General features: G+C 41.5%; 1 protein-coding gene and 1 long non-coding RNA gene across 2 annotated transcripts in view; both read left to right on the forward strand.

Annotated features, from left to right (window-relative positions):
- Nucleotides 1-8,774, forward strand: part of AFF3 (ALF transcription elongation factor 3) — a 273,112-nt gene extending 264,338 nt beyond the window's left edge. The window contains exons 17-21 of the mRNA XM_053969767.1: nt 298-369; nt 2,781-2,874; nt 6,873-6,922; nt 7,053-7,267; nt 8,653-8,774. Coding sequence (XP_053825742.1) covers nt 298-369; nt 2,781-2,874; nt 6,873-6,922; nt 7,053-7,267; nt 8,653-8,774 — 553 coding nt within the window. The remainder of the gene's footprint in view (nt 1-297; nt 370-2,780; nt 2,875-6,872; nt 6,923-7,052; nt 7,268-8,652) is intronic.
- A 693-nt stretch (nt 8,775-9,467) lies between these two features.
- Nucleotides 9,468-13,156, forward strand: LOC128821080 (uncharacterized). The gene is made up of 3 exons (XR_008441017.1): nt 9,468-9,532; nt 12,037-12,139; nt 13,082-13,156. It is a non-coding gene; the product is annotated as an uncharacterized LOC128821080 (long non-coding RNA).
- The last annotated feature ends 4,854 nt before the right edge of the window (nt 13,157-18,010 follow it).

Below are 18,010 nucleotides of genomic sequence, written 5' to 3' on the forward strand. Positions count from 1 at the left end.
CTGGGTCTCTGCAGCAGCAGAGGTTATTTTGGTAGGACAGTGTCACCTCGCCAGCTAGGCTCCCCTTTGGACTGATGGATGATCAAGGGAGTTCACGGCTGTTTAAAGAGTGCAGGGATGCACTGCTAATGGCAAAACAGCTCTTAAACACAACTAGGAAAACCACATGTATGGCTGCTAACTTGAACAAATATGTATAAAGGGGCAGATCAAACGACATTGGCCAGCATAGCTCTCTGATCAGTAACATAAAGCTGTCTCAGTTAACTCACATTGGCTTTTTTCTTCTTGCTTAAGGTATGCAGTGAGACTAAAAACCCACTCAGGCCCCAACGCCACGCCAGAAGACAAACAGCTGGCAGCATTATGGTTAGTAGATCAAGCTTTCCTCAAGGCTTATTTTCTGCAGTGAGCCAGTTCTTGAAAATCAGATGTTGGATGCAGCCAGATAGAATTATGTTCTCTATTGAAATTAAGAGTATACTTTCTTCTCTGGGAAGGTCCAGCCCTTGTATCACTGTACCAAGTCTGCATTCTGTCTCTGTAAATAAGCAATTCATACTTACTTATTAATTGTGACAGGTTGGCTATGGTACATCAGTGTAATTAATTTTTAAATGCCGGATGGTTTGTTGTTTTTATGAGTGATGTACTTTTGTACCAACAGCTCGGTAAGTTCTTTTGTGGCTGACATTTTAGGCTCAACAGTCATAAATTATATTTATATTATATGAAGGGCAATATGGTGATGGAGATAATTAAGCCTCTTGGATTATCTATTATATTGAGATTTCTAAACATATATGTAAGCACCTTAGATTCTATAGGAGAGTTTCTGATTGGTAGTAAAATACTAAAATGTTATTAAAATCAATTTTTAATTTAATATCATTGTAGTTAATACATAAAATACCTATTACATGGTTACTGAGTCTCAGTAAGTGGACATTTACAATCAGCAAGTGTGTTTTTAACATCTATTAACCATCTGTTAAAAATCCAAATTAAATGCATCTTTAGCCTCCATAAAGAAGGAGTCCTAATTAATCATTTGTATAAAAAGGAACAAAATATTCAGAGATGCTTTTTTTTTTTTTTTTTAATGCCCTTTCTCTGTCACTGGTTTTCTGTTCCATCGGGAGGCCCACAGAATGCATTAGTGGCAATTGCTTTAAAAATGCTTAGGTGGGAAAATGACTAAAGAACGGTTTAAAAAGGGCATATAAAGCCATATTACAAAGGCTTGCTGAGAACTGCCGGAGCGCTTCCGTGCGTGTGGAAGCACATCCAAATTCAGGGAGCCGCTGCATCTGTTCCAGCAGGAGAAAGGTCAGCGCGAGGGAAAGCAGACGGAGCCTTCTCTGGGCGATGAATGGCAATCTTAACTCACCGTCTGCCAGCCAGCAGATGAGCTGACACCATTTGCATATGCGCTGTACCTGTGAAGGTGACAGAGGGAGAGTGATGGTGGCTGCGCGGCCGCCGCATCCCGCGGCTGCTCCCGGCGCCCGCCGGGCAGGCTGCCAGCCCGCCCGCTCCCGGCCCGCTTCTCCTGGGGAGACACTGTCCTCCAGCGGCCACGGCCGGGATTTCACCGCCGCGCTCCGGACAGCAGCCGGACTGGCTCAGCAGCCCTGCCTGGGATTGGGTTTTTCACTGACAGTTTGCTAATTCGAGGCGTTCGCTGAGGTGTGGGCAGCTCTTGGGCGCGGGGAGATGGGAAGTACTCTGCACTTCCAAACTCAAGGCACCTTCTGGTGCTCCGGATTAGCTCCAAGACTAAATACTGCTTTTAAAAACGAGTCCTCTGCTGCCAAAGGAAAAGCAAAACACACAGGGTTTTTGCTTCGAAAGCAGCATTACTGTGGGGCACTTTCACACTTGCCCCAGTTTTCACAATTTTTCAATCCAAAAACCTTGCTGGGAAGAGGTGGTGGTGATTCTCAATTCAGAAAATAGGTACACCTAAAGCCACTAGCAAAGAAAAGTGCATGTGTCCTGAATACTGACTGTTGTGGTACATAACTATAGTCAATAGCCATTACTCTTATTTAATTACGTAGCTTTAAAGGTGTGTGGCACTCTGCAGACTGAAAAAGAGCACAGAGGCAGACAGTATAGCACGTTGAGTTTTTCAACCCACTGCCTGATTTCCTTTGGGGACCAAATTAGGCAAGTAGCCTGGGAATAGCCTCCAGGCTCCAACACAGTCTCTGTTCTGGTTTCCTACAGAGAAGCTTGGCCACTGAAATCTATGCCAGATCCAAGGTTTCCCTTCATCCCAGCCATCTCCAGGTGCTGGAAGAGACCACTGGGTGTATACAAAATACATCCACTATAACTCGAGTTCACTATATCCAGGCTATTGCAATAAAGTCCCAAGATATCTCAAAAAGTTGTTTATGCATTTGCAAGTAAAAATTAAAAAAAAAAAAATATGTATATGTTGAGTTCCAGGATATCTCTTTTCATGGGAGAGGCTTTTGATCAAGTGTGCAAACTTCAAGCCGGAATGAAGGCCTGGGAGCCCAGACCCTTCTGAGTATGGTTTGTTTAGTACCTCACTGGTAGCATTTGTCGGTATGACCTGCTCTGGCTGTAGTACCTAGCTCTGCTTATGAATCCATGGCAAAGTGTGAAGTACTGCAACAAATGGTGATAAAAACTGCAAGCAAGGTGCTGTCAGCCTTCCACTCTGTATTAGTTTGAGGATTTAAGATATTCAGTGTGATTTCTGTTCAGGAGTCACCATTTACTTTCTGCTCTCCCTTGTATTCCAGTTACCGCTGCCTGGCCCTTCTGTACTGGAGGATGTTCCGACTCAAGAGAGACCACGCGGTCAAGTATTCAAAAGCGCTTATTGAGTATTTCAAGGTGCATTATTTATGGCATGTTTTTAGATCAATGTGCCTTTACAGGAGATACAGCATCTTATTAGACCAGTAGCTGTGCTGGGATTAGTTTTTTCCCTGTGAAGTCAATGATGTTTTACCACAGACTCTCATGGCAACATCTGAGCTCTAGTTAGTTCAGTTATCTTCACAAGGGTCCCTCTTTGAAAAATACACACTGTGACCCTTCACAAAGGATGATAAATGTGTTATACTAACAAACAGGTATTTTCAGATTATTCTTGGTCCATTATCTAGTGCTATCCAGCTCTGTTGTGAATAGGTTTTGCAGATTGTGCTCTAAGAATCCCCTTTGGGATTACACTTCCCACGAGTTGAAGACTTTGATCTAGATTAGTCCTCAGATGCAGGCCTTCCACTCAGCAGCGTCAGTAGTAGTGCAGTGGGACATCTTACCCCGGGCACTGTAAGATAGCCCACACTGAATTCAGCAGGAGTTGTACAGAAGCATCAGAGGGCAGACAGACCCCCTGCCACGTACTTGACATGGCACTCTTGGCTTCCCCTTCCTGCTTTGCTTCACCTGTTACTGCTTCCAGTTTTAATTTCTGACAAAATGAAACTTCTTGCAGTCAATCCATCCAGCGTGTGATGTACAAACACAAAAATTAGCCTTTACCAAAAAAAAAAAAATTTGAACATACAAGTGTTCTAAGACAAACTGCATTGCAGGACCTGAACAGCCATTTGTCTTTGAACACAGGGCTCATCTGTTGGGGTTTTTTTGTGGACAGAAGAACCTTGAAATGAAAAACATCCATCCTTTGACATTTTGTTAATAAAAAAATTCAAATGCAAGCACGAATGCTTATGACCAAATTCTGAACACATGAAGACAGGGATGGGAATTGACAGATCTGTTATTGTCAAATGGAAATTGAAGTCAATGTAATTGCTTCAAAACTTTAGCAGTATATAATTCAACACGTTATGTTTCTCTAACAATTACTTGATTTCAGGGGAAAGAAATACGTGCCTATTGAAGTACTTTATTTTTCTTGACCAGTTCAGAGAATAGCTGTATTAAGAACAGCTCTCAACCATGTAAAATGTTTCCTACTAGCAGACAGAGACTGTTTCATAGCAAGCATAAAATGGACTTACACTCTACAGTAGCCAAGAAGAGTTTGTTTCTTTGCAGAGCTCCTGTTAACACAATGATAGCATAGCTTCACATTAGAAAGTATTCTCACCTTTAAAAGCAAAAATGGGAAAAAGCATCCATTTGCTATAATTTTCAGTGGAAAACAAGCCAGTTCTCCACTCCTTTCATATTTGGTATCTAAAAGCTTTCAAAAACCAAGTGACATGAAATGCTGACTGCATTAAGAACTTCCTCATATATTATCAATCAGAGAATGATTTTAAATTACACATTTGCAGGGAAAATTAGACGCACTTTTCTTTTAGATTCTTTAAATCTCCTTTAGGTGTTTTATTTCGATTATAGAAAAAAAATGCAGCAGAGAATTAAAAAGTAGGCACAGATATTCAGGGGCACATATGAGATAATAAAGAAACCAGGAGAATGGGTTGCAGTAGGGAAAGTGGGATAAGAGGTGGTCACTTACAACATTATACTCTTTAGAATCCTTACCCCCACCCTTCTGGTGCAGAACTGAGAGGAACCTGAAGCAATATACCTAAAACATGAGAAAAAAAGGTCTGTGGGAAATTGTACAGTAAGGCAGAGTTTGGTTACATTTACAGTGGAAGTATCCACTGTAATGTGGATAAATGTACTCCAATTTTCAAATTTTCCTGCTTCCAACTCTGTAAGTAAACAACAGGCACTCAGTTTCCATTACACTAGAAAGATGAAGACAAGTAGTTCTGAGAGAGATCAGAAAAGAAAGGGAAAAAAATCTATTCTGTAGCAGGATCAAATGCTGAGGATTCCCAGGATGGTTCTATTTAAAATGGTAAATGAGAAATTTTCCTTTTTTCTCTTTTCACACCTTACCTTTTCCTGTCAAAAAAAAAAAAAAAAAAGAAAAAAAAGAAGGAAAAAAAAAAAAAAAAGAAAGAAAAGAAAACCCTCTGAAGGAAGAACCCTTGTGGGACATTCCAAAGCTTATTTTTCATGTCACATACCTGGGACATAGAATACCCAGTGTCAAAATGCAGGAAGAATGACAGGGTACACACAACACTGGCATGATCACTGCTAAATACAGCCAGTGTTGGAGTGCACACAATAGATGTGGAAACCCAAGAGGCAGTTCAGAAGACTCATTAAAACTGAGAAAACAAAGTTTTTTAAAGAGAGGCGTAGGGGGTGTGTCCAGTTTAGTGCTGAATGAGTTAAGAGATCACTGTGTACGTGGAAATGGAAACAGAGCTGATAATTTGCAGATTACATGTAGTTTTGCTGGCTTTGGACCAACAAAATCCAAAAGATAGCACTGAAGCTAGGAAGATTCAATCTTGAAACTGTGAAACAGCATTCTTTTTTTTCTAATTGTGAGGCCTGCTAAACATAGAACAGGACACAGAAGAACAAGGAGGATAAATAGTGTCTAAGAATTTCTATATGGCTATCTGTCCTTTTTAGAAGGAATAAAATAAGGTAAATTTTTTAAGTAATTTAGCTTCTTTCAGAAGTGCCATGATTGGTGGAAAACAGACATTGCAGATTGTGTGCACTGCAGGATTACTCCTGGCCTTGAAATCAATGAACATCTGAAGCCCCTTGTTTACCATTTTCCTTCCTAAGCCATGAGAGACCAAGTGGTTTTGTACTACTGGTATGGCTTGTAACTCCTGCAGTTTACAACACCTACAGCCTTGCATTTAAAGCAGTATCCATAAACAGATCTCAAGCTGCAGGGCTTTGTCTGGTCTCACATGGATGTCAGGAAGAGAAGGCTGTTCTCCAGCACACAGTTACTTGCAGGTTCAGCTTCGGGGGAGAGCACAAGGAGGTTACTTTCCTCTGAAGGATCAGGCTGACTATTGCTGAATGTGAGGCCATGGATGGAATGGACTAGAAAAGCTTGGTTTCTTAGACTTCTTTCTCACAGGCCTAGGACTAAATCAGTCACTTGGGATAGAGGTGGAGTTTTTCCCCAGGTCAAATGGTCAGGAGCCAGTGACTGAATTCCCTCCAGCTACTGGAGTTTTAACTACTAAAATAATTTTAAAATAATAAAATCATTTATCCAGTCTCCATTACTGCTGACACCTGAATTTCTCCTGCTTTGTAAAAACAGTGCTTGTACAAGCTTGCACTCTCCTCAAGCAATTAAATTCTTTAGCCTAAGCACAGTATACCAGAGAGAATCTTAGCGACTCCAGGTATACAAGACACCACACTAAATGATCAAATGGCCCCTTCTGTGGTTCTCTGGGGAATCCTTCAGCTATGAAAACCACCAATCTACATGGGCAGTCTCTCTGACCTTGTGAATGCTGCCGTGTTTGGACCAAGGGGAACAGCTCCACAAGGAGCAATCATGAGCAAGATTTTTGAGCCTGGTGGTTAAAACACCCACCTGAGCTGCAGATCCTCAGATCCATATCCCTATGGATGCTAGGGTGAGCATATTTGCACAGTCTTGCAAGTCCTAGGGGGATGACATTTATCATTGAGAGCAGGAGAGTGGGAGGAAATCTTTCTGATTTTCTTCATCACAAGAAATTCCAACCTAAACTTTACAAAGAGTCCTGCAGCACTTTTTTTTTTTTTTTCTGAATGCCCAGGACTTCTGTGAAAAGTTTCCATTTCACCTAATGTTTTTCTAATAAGCCCCTATGCCAGAATGTTGAAAAGACTATGTTTCAAGTCTGTTCTGCAGCCTTGCTTCATCATAACATCAAACTAGGCTGACTGGGTTTATTACTTCATGAGATGTAATTGCATCACTTTCTTTACATTTTTGTACTTTTATATTCTTTAATATTTTCATTTTGTAGTATTATATAAATTATATGCATTGTGAATTACTCTTTCCTTTCCAGAATTCATCAAAAGCTGCCCAGAACCCATCTCCTTGGGGTGCCAGTGGAAAGTAAGTTGCACAGAAATTTGTATCAGATTGGCAGTTAGAAATTGTATATTTTTATCTGTGGTATGTTCTGATACTCTTGTGTTTTTAATCCCAACACTTTTAAAATAACTGTATTAACACTGGTTTCTAGGAGCACAGGAACTCCATCTCCTATGTCCCCTAGCCCTTCTCCAGTCAGTTCTGTAGGATCCCAGGGGAGCACAGGGGCCCCTTCCCCATCTCCTATCATCAGCATCCCACAGCGCATTCATCAGATGGCCGCCAACCACGTCAGCATCACCAACAGCATCCTGCACAGCTATGACTACTGGGAGATGGCTGACAACCTGGCCAAGGAAAACAGAGGTGAGCGAGGCAAGGCAATGGACTATTCTAGAAGAATGGCACATGATTTGGATCAGGAAAATAACTATTTTGATATGAAACCTGTCTGCAAAGTAGGACTGCAGAGATTATTTCTTTCTTCAGTCTGCTCCTAGTTTGTTCCAAAACAGCCCAAAAAGGCAATTTTGATAGCTGTCTTGCTCAGAAGAGCTGAGCCAAGACTTGTGACAGACAGGTCACAGATTTGGCTGTGAGTAGCACTTCCTGCCATCTGTGCATTCTAGAGAGGAAGGTTTGTGGGAGGTAAGACAGCTTCCTGCCCCCAAAGTCACGGAGCTGCATGGGGTGTGTTTAGCCAGACCCCATCAAAAAGCAGGAGCACGCCTCCTTTCTGCAGAAGGAATGAACAGCCCCTAGCCCTTCCCCATCCAGACACAGATTGGAACAAGGTGCCTGCAGCAAACTTCTTTCAAGTGAACTGGTTCCCACAAGCAAATGCTTCAGCATCTGACTTGATGGTGAAGTATTCCTTAGTTTTCAGGCTAATTTGTATATTTAAGGCAGGGAGAAGGGCAAGATCCGAGTCAAAACAAGGGTACCTAAGTGAAGGTATGTAGATATGAGTTGGGGGGCTCATCTCCCATTGTAGTTGATGGAGCTTTGTTCAGTACAAACAACAGTTCAGAATGCTGTTTAGTCCACCCTGAAAGGGAGTCAGGAATATAATTCACTGAGGTATCCTTACCTAAACTGCCACTCCAGAACTCTCCTGCATATCCTGTGTTAGATCTGCCAGTCCAGGCTGTACATACCAACTCCCTAAGAGCATCTCAAATGGGCACTGCATGCCTCTGAGTAGACAACTGAATTGTCCCTATCCATGGCACAGGAGTTAGAATTAGCTGATCTTTAAAGGTCCCTTCCAACCCAAACCATTCTGTGATTCTAAGTCCTGACTGGCTAGTTAGCCAAATTACTCTGTAGGCGGGTTGGCCATGTTGTACAGGCCTGTATTTTTCTGTCATGGTAGCTTAAACAAATAGCGTATCACAAATGTGTCATTGGACACCTGTGTGTGGGCTTTTTGATCTACTTGTCCTCAATCTCAGAATAAATCTTGCCCAGAGTCTGTTTGCTTCATCAAGACTTAATGGAAATTAATGAAAAGCTAAGCTGAAGAACTCACTGCTTTGTTTGTTAAAAAGAAAATTGTTGTGCATCAGCCTGTAACATCATGAACCATGGTGCTTTAAAATTAATCTCACCAGCACTAAACTTTCATTCCCATGGAATGTTCAGCCTGACTCAATTTGCAAGAGAATAAAATCTGTTAAAGGGTGACAAGTAGCAAATAAAGATTCACTCTTCTGATGATGAATTCCTGCAATTTTTCTTTTCCCCTGCAGATTTTTTTAACGACTTGGATGCATTGATGGGACCTATCACCTTGCACAGCAGTATGGAGCATTTAGTTCAGTACACTCAACAAGGACTTCACTGGGTGCGGAATAGCACTCACTTGTCATAATGACTGTGTGCCATTCACATGGACAGTATCCCTTTTATGGATAATTCAGTTATTCTGGACACTGTGCTACAGAAATAGTCAGCTACAGCATTGATCCAAACAAAGGTGAATATTTCTTCAATATTGAGCAAAATTCTTCTGAGTGTAGACATGTATGTGCACAGAGGTACAATATACAATGATGTCTCTTCAGAATGAATTGTTCTGTATCACTCTCCAAGCATTTTCATACACTAGAAGTACTATAAAGAACTGATCTTAATGCACAAACATAACGTTTCTATTCTTGTACTGAAAAACTCAGAAACCAAAATCTTATGGGTTGAATGAACCAAGTGCAATAAGCACAGATCCCTATTCAGGAAAGCTCACAATAGATTCTTAACTTTAAGCTTGTACTGAAATCCTGATGACTTCAGCAGAGCTTAAGCACATACACAAGGGCTTTCCTGAACTGGAATGAATGAGGGCAAGTTGTAGACATGGAGAATTTTTACTGCGAGCAAGGATACATCACGGAAGTTCCATATTAATGTGCCATCTCCCTGTTACTTCTCCACTGGAGCAGAGAGAGGAGGTGTGTAGTCCACATTAAGTTGGAGAAAGACAGCATTCCTTCAAGTGCAATAAGTTTCAACAAATTGCATGCATTTCTTTATCTCCTGTCTTTTTAAATAACTTTACGTCTCGTTCAGCTCCTCACCAACAGTGCAACCTACAGTATCAAGCAAAAGGAAGGCCTAAAAACAGATATGCTGGTAGGAAGAACTTAAAAGAGATGGTGGAAAATTGCATTCTGTTACTGACAGTAAATAGATAAGGAAAAAATATGGCAAACAGTATTCCACTTAGGAAGGAAAATGTGTTAATTTCAGCTGCACACACAGAGAGACAGATATTTATAACAGTTATTGGCTTTACATGGGAAGGCTTCATCCTGCAGATTTTTACTTTCATATCTTTTTCATCTAGCAGAAGCTTGCAACATTTTCTTCCAGGCTGTATGGGAGCATTACATGCAATTTCCTTTATCTGGGAAGCTGAGTTTGCTGCTCATCAAGCTAAGAACTGTTTCCTATCATAATCCTCTCACTCTTCCCGCATAATCCTCAACTAGGCTTTAACATTTCTTGATTTATGGAATGTTTTTGGTTCCCATTGACAGGCTGTGTTTTTCATGCCAGAGAACTAATCCCACAGTAATTGGAGTTTAATTTAGGTCAGATGAGGTCAAGGCCAGTTCATATCAACTGCGCTTGCACTTAGTGCATTTTTGTTCATTTTCAGTGATTTTCACATATTTAGGGGGTTTTTCCTATGTTGGAAATATTTTCTTTTGCAATCAGATTTGCTGCCTTTACTCAAATCAGCAGCTCCAGTGACTTTCAATTGACCGTTCTTGTCCAAGGCATTAGTTGAACCCTTTTACTGTTATTTTCTAATCCAATTTGCTTACACATTAAGAAAATGTGAGTACAAAAGACACTTTCAATAGAAGATACAAGTAGAAGTAGCCACTGATACAAATGGTTGATTAATTGGTACTTGCTGCCTTTATTTTTCCATCCCCCATTTTTGAAGAGCTGCATTTTGAAGAAAAGATACCAAACAATATGGCACAATTTCTCAGTCAAATGTCTGGTAGCACAGACTCCACGTACCCCATGGTAAAGAGTGGGCTTATGAGCACACTGAGCCCCACATAGCTGTGTTTTTCTGCCAAGGCTGCTCACCATAACTCCAGCTATTGCTCAGACTCAGCATTCACTGTGTTCTCTGAAGTAGCCACCAAGGAACCGCTCAGCCCCAAGCCATCCTGGGCCAATAGTTATGTGCCCATCGGTGCTCAGATACTTCCCCCAGGAGAACGCCTGTAGCTGTGGCCACCTCTTAGCATGGACTTGAGTGTTACAATGTGGCTGGCTTTAGGAGACAACATGTACTTGCCTTTAAATGACAAAATACATGACCTCTGAGTCCTGCCGTCACCTTTAGCTCTGGCTGTCACCCACCCCAGAAGGAACACAATTTGTTTCATCACAAGTTTCATGGAGAACTCAATTGGTGCCTTTCTGTTTATCACTTGCCTGATCTCCAGATGTGGAAGTCTGTCAGGATTTGCTACACTAGTAGCAATGGATTCTGTCAGCTGCTTCAATGCCATCCGCAGGTATTGCAGGATTTCTCCTCAGATCAGGAAAGTGAAACTCCAGATAGATTAGCTTCTGTTTTCTTTGACGGTGCCTATGATGTTTATCTTCAGATAAGTTTGGGGGTGTGGGAGCCCTTTCTGATATTTAATGTTGAGAAATTTTAGAAGTAACGTATATTACTTGCCTTAAATGGAGTTTAGTTTTATTGCACATGTGGCATTTGAGTTTCAAATACAGAACTTTGAAGCATGTTTATTTTACTAAGATTGGAATATTTTTCTTAATCATGATGAACTCTTTGTATGGATATAATATGTCAAGAAACTTCAAAGAAATGCAAGAATTAATGGTGTTCTATTGTAACATTTCCAAGTACTAAGCATCTCTGTAGATGATTGTCCTTTCCTGTACATTGCTCTTATATTGAGTTATTTCAGCTAAAGTACCTATTGCTTCCATGGAAGTCTTACTGATTTTTAGTTTTTGTGCTGGCGTCATCTGTGTCGTCTGATGAGCACACTGAGCCTTAATTTCTGGTGGTGCCACAGGATGAGTGGACTAAAGGGTTTGGCCTTCTCTCCATAGGGTTTCTTGCAGCTGTACTATTTTAGCGAGGTTATTTAGAATACTCTTCTGTGCAGGCTATTTGCTCTGTAGGGTTGCTGCTGATTGGATGTCTGAATGTGGCACCGTGACAACAAATACTTAATTTCATTTTCTTAGGGCCTGGTCTGCAGAAGTGCATGTGACTTTAGGTCTGGTCCAGTTAAGCATATGCACCCCTTTAAGAACCTGAATAGTCTTAGGCATGTCACACTGTGAGTCAAAGATGCTCTGTGTGTTTTGGATGGGACCAGAGAAGACTGTCCTTTTTTGCAGTTCCATGAAATACACTGACTTATTTTAATTTGCTTTAAAAGTCCAGGAACATGCAGGCTTCTTTAGCCATAGCAACATTCAGGTTCCATTTTGGAAAAGTAAGAAGTCATTCTGTACAAATCCAGAAGGATTATGCCTGGAGGAAGAGGTTTGCTTACAAACAGAGGCTTCTGAATCAGTAAGAGTTCATGCAGCAATGGGAATGGATGCAAAGGAACTGTGTATTGCAGGTGGGCTTGACAGAACAACTTATAGGATCCTCACAGACAGCCAGATCATACAGAGCCCTTGGCCTTAAAGCTTTATAGTATGGCATGGTGGCATGAGTGTCAGGTAAGAACAAAGCATATGCAGAGGTTCAAGTATGGTCAAAAGCCAGGCATAGTCCTTCCTGTCACGTGGCAGGATACCCAAACCCCTTGTTTGCCTATTTCTTTTGTTCAAATACCAGAGCTCCAAAGGAAGAGATTATAGTGAACAGAAGACCTTAGGTAAAGGAGGTTAAGAGGATCAAGCCCTAAGTGTAGATACAAACACATATGTATATACTGTAAATCTAAATAGTAATAAAAGTCACTCAGCATGAAGGATATTACTAGTGCCTACCATTGATCATCAAGTACTCATCACTGAGCAGCCATATCACCTAAGAAGTGCAGTAGCTGTTGTCAAAATAATTTGTGTAGCTAATTAATTTATATGAAATGCACCTTTGGGACTGTGCCATAGTATCTCTTTTGTAATACAAATGTTCAACCATTTTTCATGGCTACTGATTCAAATCTGAAATGTCAGGACATTTTTTCTTCCCCAGATGAGGACATACACTTAGACCTGGCTAATCTGTGCTTAGTTTATCTACCCAAGAGACTTTAGTAGTCACCAGCCTTAACGCATGTACAGTATATGCTATTCACTGACTTAGTTGTAGGTTTTAATCCAAATGAAATTGGAATTTTCAAAATGACTTGGATTAATGGCATCTGCTTAGATATCCCACAAATGTAACATTAAATGATTCATTATTTTAAGCAGGAAAGTTTAAATTTTATGTAAATAACAGTGGATTAATTCCTTAATCTTTTTACAAAATGTTTTTTTTTAAAATGAAAAGATTGTCAAAGCTATAGGTTTTTTTAACTCTCCTAAATTTTTGGCAGGTCGTGAGTTCATGGTAAAAGCTATATTAAGAACATCTCCTTCTGCAATATGTCTTGTCTTTACATAATCCTCTTAATGCTTAATATGTCAGAAAGAAATGTTTCTTGTTCACAGCGATGGCAACGTTTCCCTCCCCCATTCAGCGAGAACCCTCAAACTAAAGAATAAAATCTCCTGGCACAATAGAAATACAAACAATGCCTGAAGTATACAGACTTGTTAAGGTAACAACAGAAGTCTGTCTGGCACAGACCTAACATGCCCCTCATTTTGTTATCTTTTTGTTATCATTTATACCATGTATTTGACCTCACTGTGTTTGAAACTAAAGAATTAGTCTAGTTTTCATGTCTTAAAAATTTCTGATTGGTCTGATCAGTATCATAATTATAACTGTTACATGTGCTGTGCACCAAAGGCTAGGAGGCATATAACCATAGATAAATTTGTCAGAATGCATTTAGAAAAGCATTTGGATAATCTTAGGTCTAGTATGTCTCAAAAAATGTGGAACTATGTCTCTGAGCCAATATTGTTAGCATGAAAATTCAGCTACTTTACCGTCTCTCACAAAGCTGCTGTTTGCCCTCAAAAAGGCCAAGCCTCCACTTCCAGTGTCACTAGCCCCATGCCATAAATTGCTGTTAAGGTTAATTAACAAACTGGGAAAGTCACTTGAGGTCCTGTTTGTGCTAACCTGACTAAAGCTTCAGAGAGGAAAACACTAAGATTTAGAGCATCCATTGGTCTTTCAAAAGACTATGGTTTTCCTCGAGTGACATGGGTGAGACCAAGCTAGGGCTATTTCTTCAAGTAATTCTTCTGCCTCCATTTGCTGTCTAGCCCTGTTGCTCTTGGTAGCTAGCCCACTTGGTAGCTAGCCCACTTGGAATGCCTGACTTTCAGGGATGTTTCCTACTTTGGCAGCCCAAGCTACCTTTCCAATGGGATGCTGGAACACAGAGCAAGTAAATCACAGGTTGCATAAAGGGCCTGGCTTTTGCCCCCAAAACCAGCAACAAATACACCAAGTCTCCTTTACTTTTGCAATTTGTGTAGCTTGAATTTCACACGCTGCAGCTTGAAGCCCAGCCTTATCCCTGCTGCCCTCAAAGAATTCCAGAAGGTCCAAGGAAAACAACAGAATTAGCTGGGGGGAAAGGGGATTTCCTCTGTCTCATGGCATTTAGTCATTTTTGGGAGCAAATACAGTGAACAGCATGAATGATAAGGCACTCAGGTCTCATGTTTCTCATATGTACTAACACAGGGATACTTAACATTTATCTGCCTCATAGGGCTTTATGAGAATTAATTAATTTTTGCAAATAACTTTGTATCCTCAGAAGGAAAGTGCTGTTGAAGAGCTATGGAAAAAAATGCTAAGTACACTGGATGAATTTCACCCCTGAGTCCAGAGCTACAAGACCCACAAAATCCTTGAATACTATGTAAGCTCTTGGTGTAAGCACCAGAGGGTATAAAACCTGTGTTTAGAGCCAAAGGGTGTCACAGTCTAGGTGAAATTGCCATTCCCAGAGTATCTATGACTTTGATCCTGGCAGAGAGCAAGAATCACAACAGTACATAATGGGACAAACAGCATAGATTAACAAAGTGCTGCATGGCCATCTTTAGAGTTTCAAATCTTTTTATAGTCTTTCAGTCATTTTGCAAAAGAAATTTGTACAAAGTATGTTCCTCAAAACAGCCTAAAGTGTTCAAATAATTTATTAACCCAAATCCAGCTTCACATCACTTCAAATCAATGGAAATTTTCTTTTAGCATGGTGCATTGCAGAGAAAAGTTGCTTAACAAAACATTTTTTTTAAAAAGTCTCTCATGACAAAATATGTGTCTGATTTTGATGCAGATTACCAGTAATCAAAGTGGGAAGTCAGAGATTGGTTGGGAACACAATGTTCTCCCGCTCTGTGTGGGAGTGACTTTCCCAAATCACACCATTGTTAGACAGTATCCCCAGGGCAGACTTCCAGCTCTGTTCTGACACATTACCTCTAGAAGTTATCAATAAAGTACTTCACCAAGGATTGAACATCAGTCAAATCAACAAAATATTTCTAATGTGGTTCATGTTATTCAGTCAATACTAACAAGTCCTTTCTTAGCAGTAGTTATCCTTTTCTCCTCCACTTGACATTCTTATATATGGAATTCTCACCCTGTCAACAGACATGAAAACATTTCCTGCAGGAACAAGCTAGACATAGATAACATTTACCAAAGGACAGGCCCTTCTTATTCTTTTTCTCACTACCATTTTAGAATATACCTCTATTTTAAAAAATAGTATTTTCCTGCAGTTTAGATTTATCACAGAATCATAGAAGGGTTTGGGTTGGAAGGGACATTGAAGATCATCTAGTTCTAACCCCACTGCAGTGGGCAGGGACACCTTCCACTAGACCAGGTTATTCAAAGCCTCATCCAGTCCGGCCTTGAACACTTGCAGGAATGGGGCATCCCCAGCTTCTCAGAGCAACCTGTTCTTATGTCAAACCACACTCAGAGTAAAGAATTTCTTCCTTAGATCTAATGTAAATTTACTCTCGGTTGAAAAATGTTTCCCCTTGTCCTGTCACTACAGGCCCTAGTAAAGTCTTTCTCCATTCTTCTTATAAATCCCTGTTTTGTACAGAAAGTCCACAGTCACAGTAAGATCTCCCCAGAACCTGCTCTTCTCCAGGGTGAACCCCAGCCCTCACAGCCTGTCTTCATAGGAGACGTGCCCCATCCCTCTGATCATCTTCACAGCCTCCCCTGAACCTGCTCCAACAGTTCCATGTCCTTCCTGTACTGGAAACCCCAGAGCTGGACACTGAACTCCAGGTGGGGTCTCACAACAGCAGAGGAGAGGAGAGAATCACCTCCCTCGACCAGCTGGTCATGCTTTTTTAGCTTTCTGGGTTGCAAGGGCACATGTCTGCCTCATGTTCAGCCTCTCATCCACCAGCACCCCCAGGTCCTTCTCAGCAGGACTGCTCTCAATCAGTACATCCCTCATCTGTATTGATACTGGGGCTTGGACAAACACAGGAACAGGACCATGTAATTGATCTTGATGGGCCTCATGAGGTTCACATGAGGGTCTTCTCGCTCTCTCAAGGTCCCTCTGGATGTCGAGGTCACTTCCTGCAGTTCTAGACATTTTCTTCCTCAACTCCATCTCCTGTCTTGCGACATGCAGGACAAGGTAGAGTAGAAACTGGTCACAGGAAAAAGGTGAAAGGCAGTGCAGAGCTCTCCAAGCAGTTCAGGACCTTCCTGCTTTCTTCTCATTCCCACCCCATCTGTGGGACTGGCATCTACCTTCTCCCATTATTTCTAGCAAGAGAATTCAGTTCCCTCTTGAGGAAGGACAGTGAGTGCTGATGAGTCCATGCACATTTTTTGACATCTCTTCTCCTCAGCAAGAAAAGGCAAATGGGAGGGACCAGTAACATGGGGACCAAGAGCCCTTAGTGCTGGTGACTCAAATACCTTGTGTGAAACAGCAATGGAGCTGGAGGGGTGCCAGCAGCATCTCCTGGCCCAATGCCTTGGCCTGACTGTGCTACCAATCCACTTGAGTGAGCTTTGCCACTTCAAGGCCCTGCAGTAGAACCAGCAGGAGCTGGTGGTCTCACCTGTACAATGACCTTCCTTAAGCCATGGAGGATACACAGTCAGCCTCGTAACAATTCACTAGGATTAAATAGGAAAAGAAGGTGGAATGAGATAGAAAAAGGATTCTGATTTAAACACATAAGTTGGAAATCACCTTATCTTATACTGAAGGTCTAAAATAAGCACAATTAATCTCACCCTAGAAATTCTTGTTTGTCTCCACTGGCTAAAAAGAGGTTTTAGGTAAAGAGCTCAGATACAGAGGTGGTATAAATCCCACCCCAGGTTTATAGTCATGCCTGTTGCTGACAGGAATGCCTGATGAAATTGGTAAATATCTCAGGATGCAGTGAGGCAGAATGGGGCTGAGATCATGTTGGGAGGGAGCACATGCGCAGGAAAATAGGTATGTGGTAAATACATTTCTTTCTCAGATGTTTCATGCATATGTTTCAGACTTGGACCACCTCTTGACCAGTCTATAATTCACTAGGTCTAAATCCAAAGTAGATCCTTGAGAATTGAATGTGCACCTTTTTCTATTAAGATTACTGAAATATCAAGAAAATACATTTCACAGTTTACTAAACTATTGCAGGCACTTTTTCCTTATGTTGCCTGGAAGTAGAGATGGCCTCTTTTAAAAAAGGAGAAATTTTTTCTGTAGATGTTGAAAGAGATGAGATTGTGAGCCTAAGTGAGGCCAGTATTACTGTCTTTTTTATGGAAATTCAACAGCATTTTTCAATTCATTATGTGAAATTGAATGGGGTCACATGGGGACACACCTAAAGCTTGTGGCCTGCCAGCAGACCAGTAGTCCCACAGCAGCTCCTAGGGCTGGCTTCCCTTGCTGTTGGTGGAGGCAGAAAGAGCAGTGGTGTGTTGGGAGCGCCAGAGCAGCCAGGTCAAGGTGGCCTTGCAGTGCCATTGTCTCTTTTCATGGATGGAAACAGGAGGGGCAGGAGCCAAAGCAGAGGAGCCAGGAATTGCTCTCTGGGCAGTGATCCCTTGTACTCCTGTGCAGGGCCATTCTTCCATGCTGACCCTGGGAGATGGAGACAGTAGCCAGAGTAACAAATCATGGCTGCACACACATACTGCTTTTGGCAACTCCCTGCCTTCCTGGGCCTATTATTTATGGGAACCTGAACTGCAGTGCTGCCTGCTGGCCAGTGCCATGTTGCATCCTCCTGCAGGATCCATGGAGTTGCCACCATGCAGAAGTCAAAACCAAACCACACTGTGGATGGGTGAGGGAAACAAATGGGTGGGGAAGGCAGTTCAGGGTGGACAAAATAACAGGAGGCTTGCATGTGTCATTACTTCTCCTACCAGTTGCAACAATCACAGGGTTCCCTCCCCATTTCCCATGCTGCAGTGGCTGAAAAGGCAGTGTGGCAATCCCAGTGTGG

The sequence above is a fragment of the Vidua macroura genome, chromosome 2, assembly GCF_024509145.1.
Source record: "Vidua macroura isolate BioBank_ID:100142 chromosome 2, ASM2450914v1, whole genome shotgun sequence".
Classification (NCBI taxonomy): domain Eukaryota; kingdom Metazoa; phylum Chordata; class Aves; order Passeriformes; family Viduidae; genus Vidua; species Vidua macroura.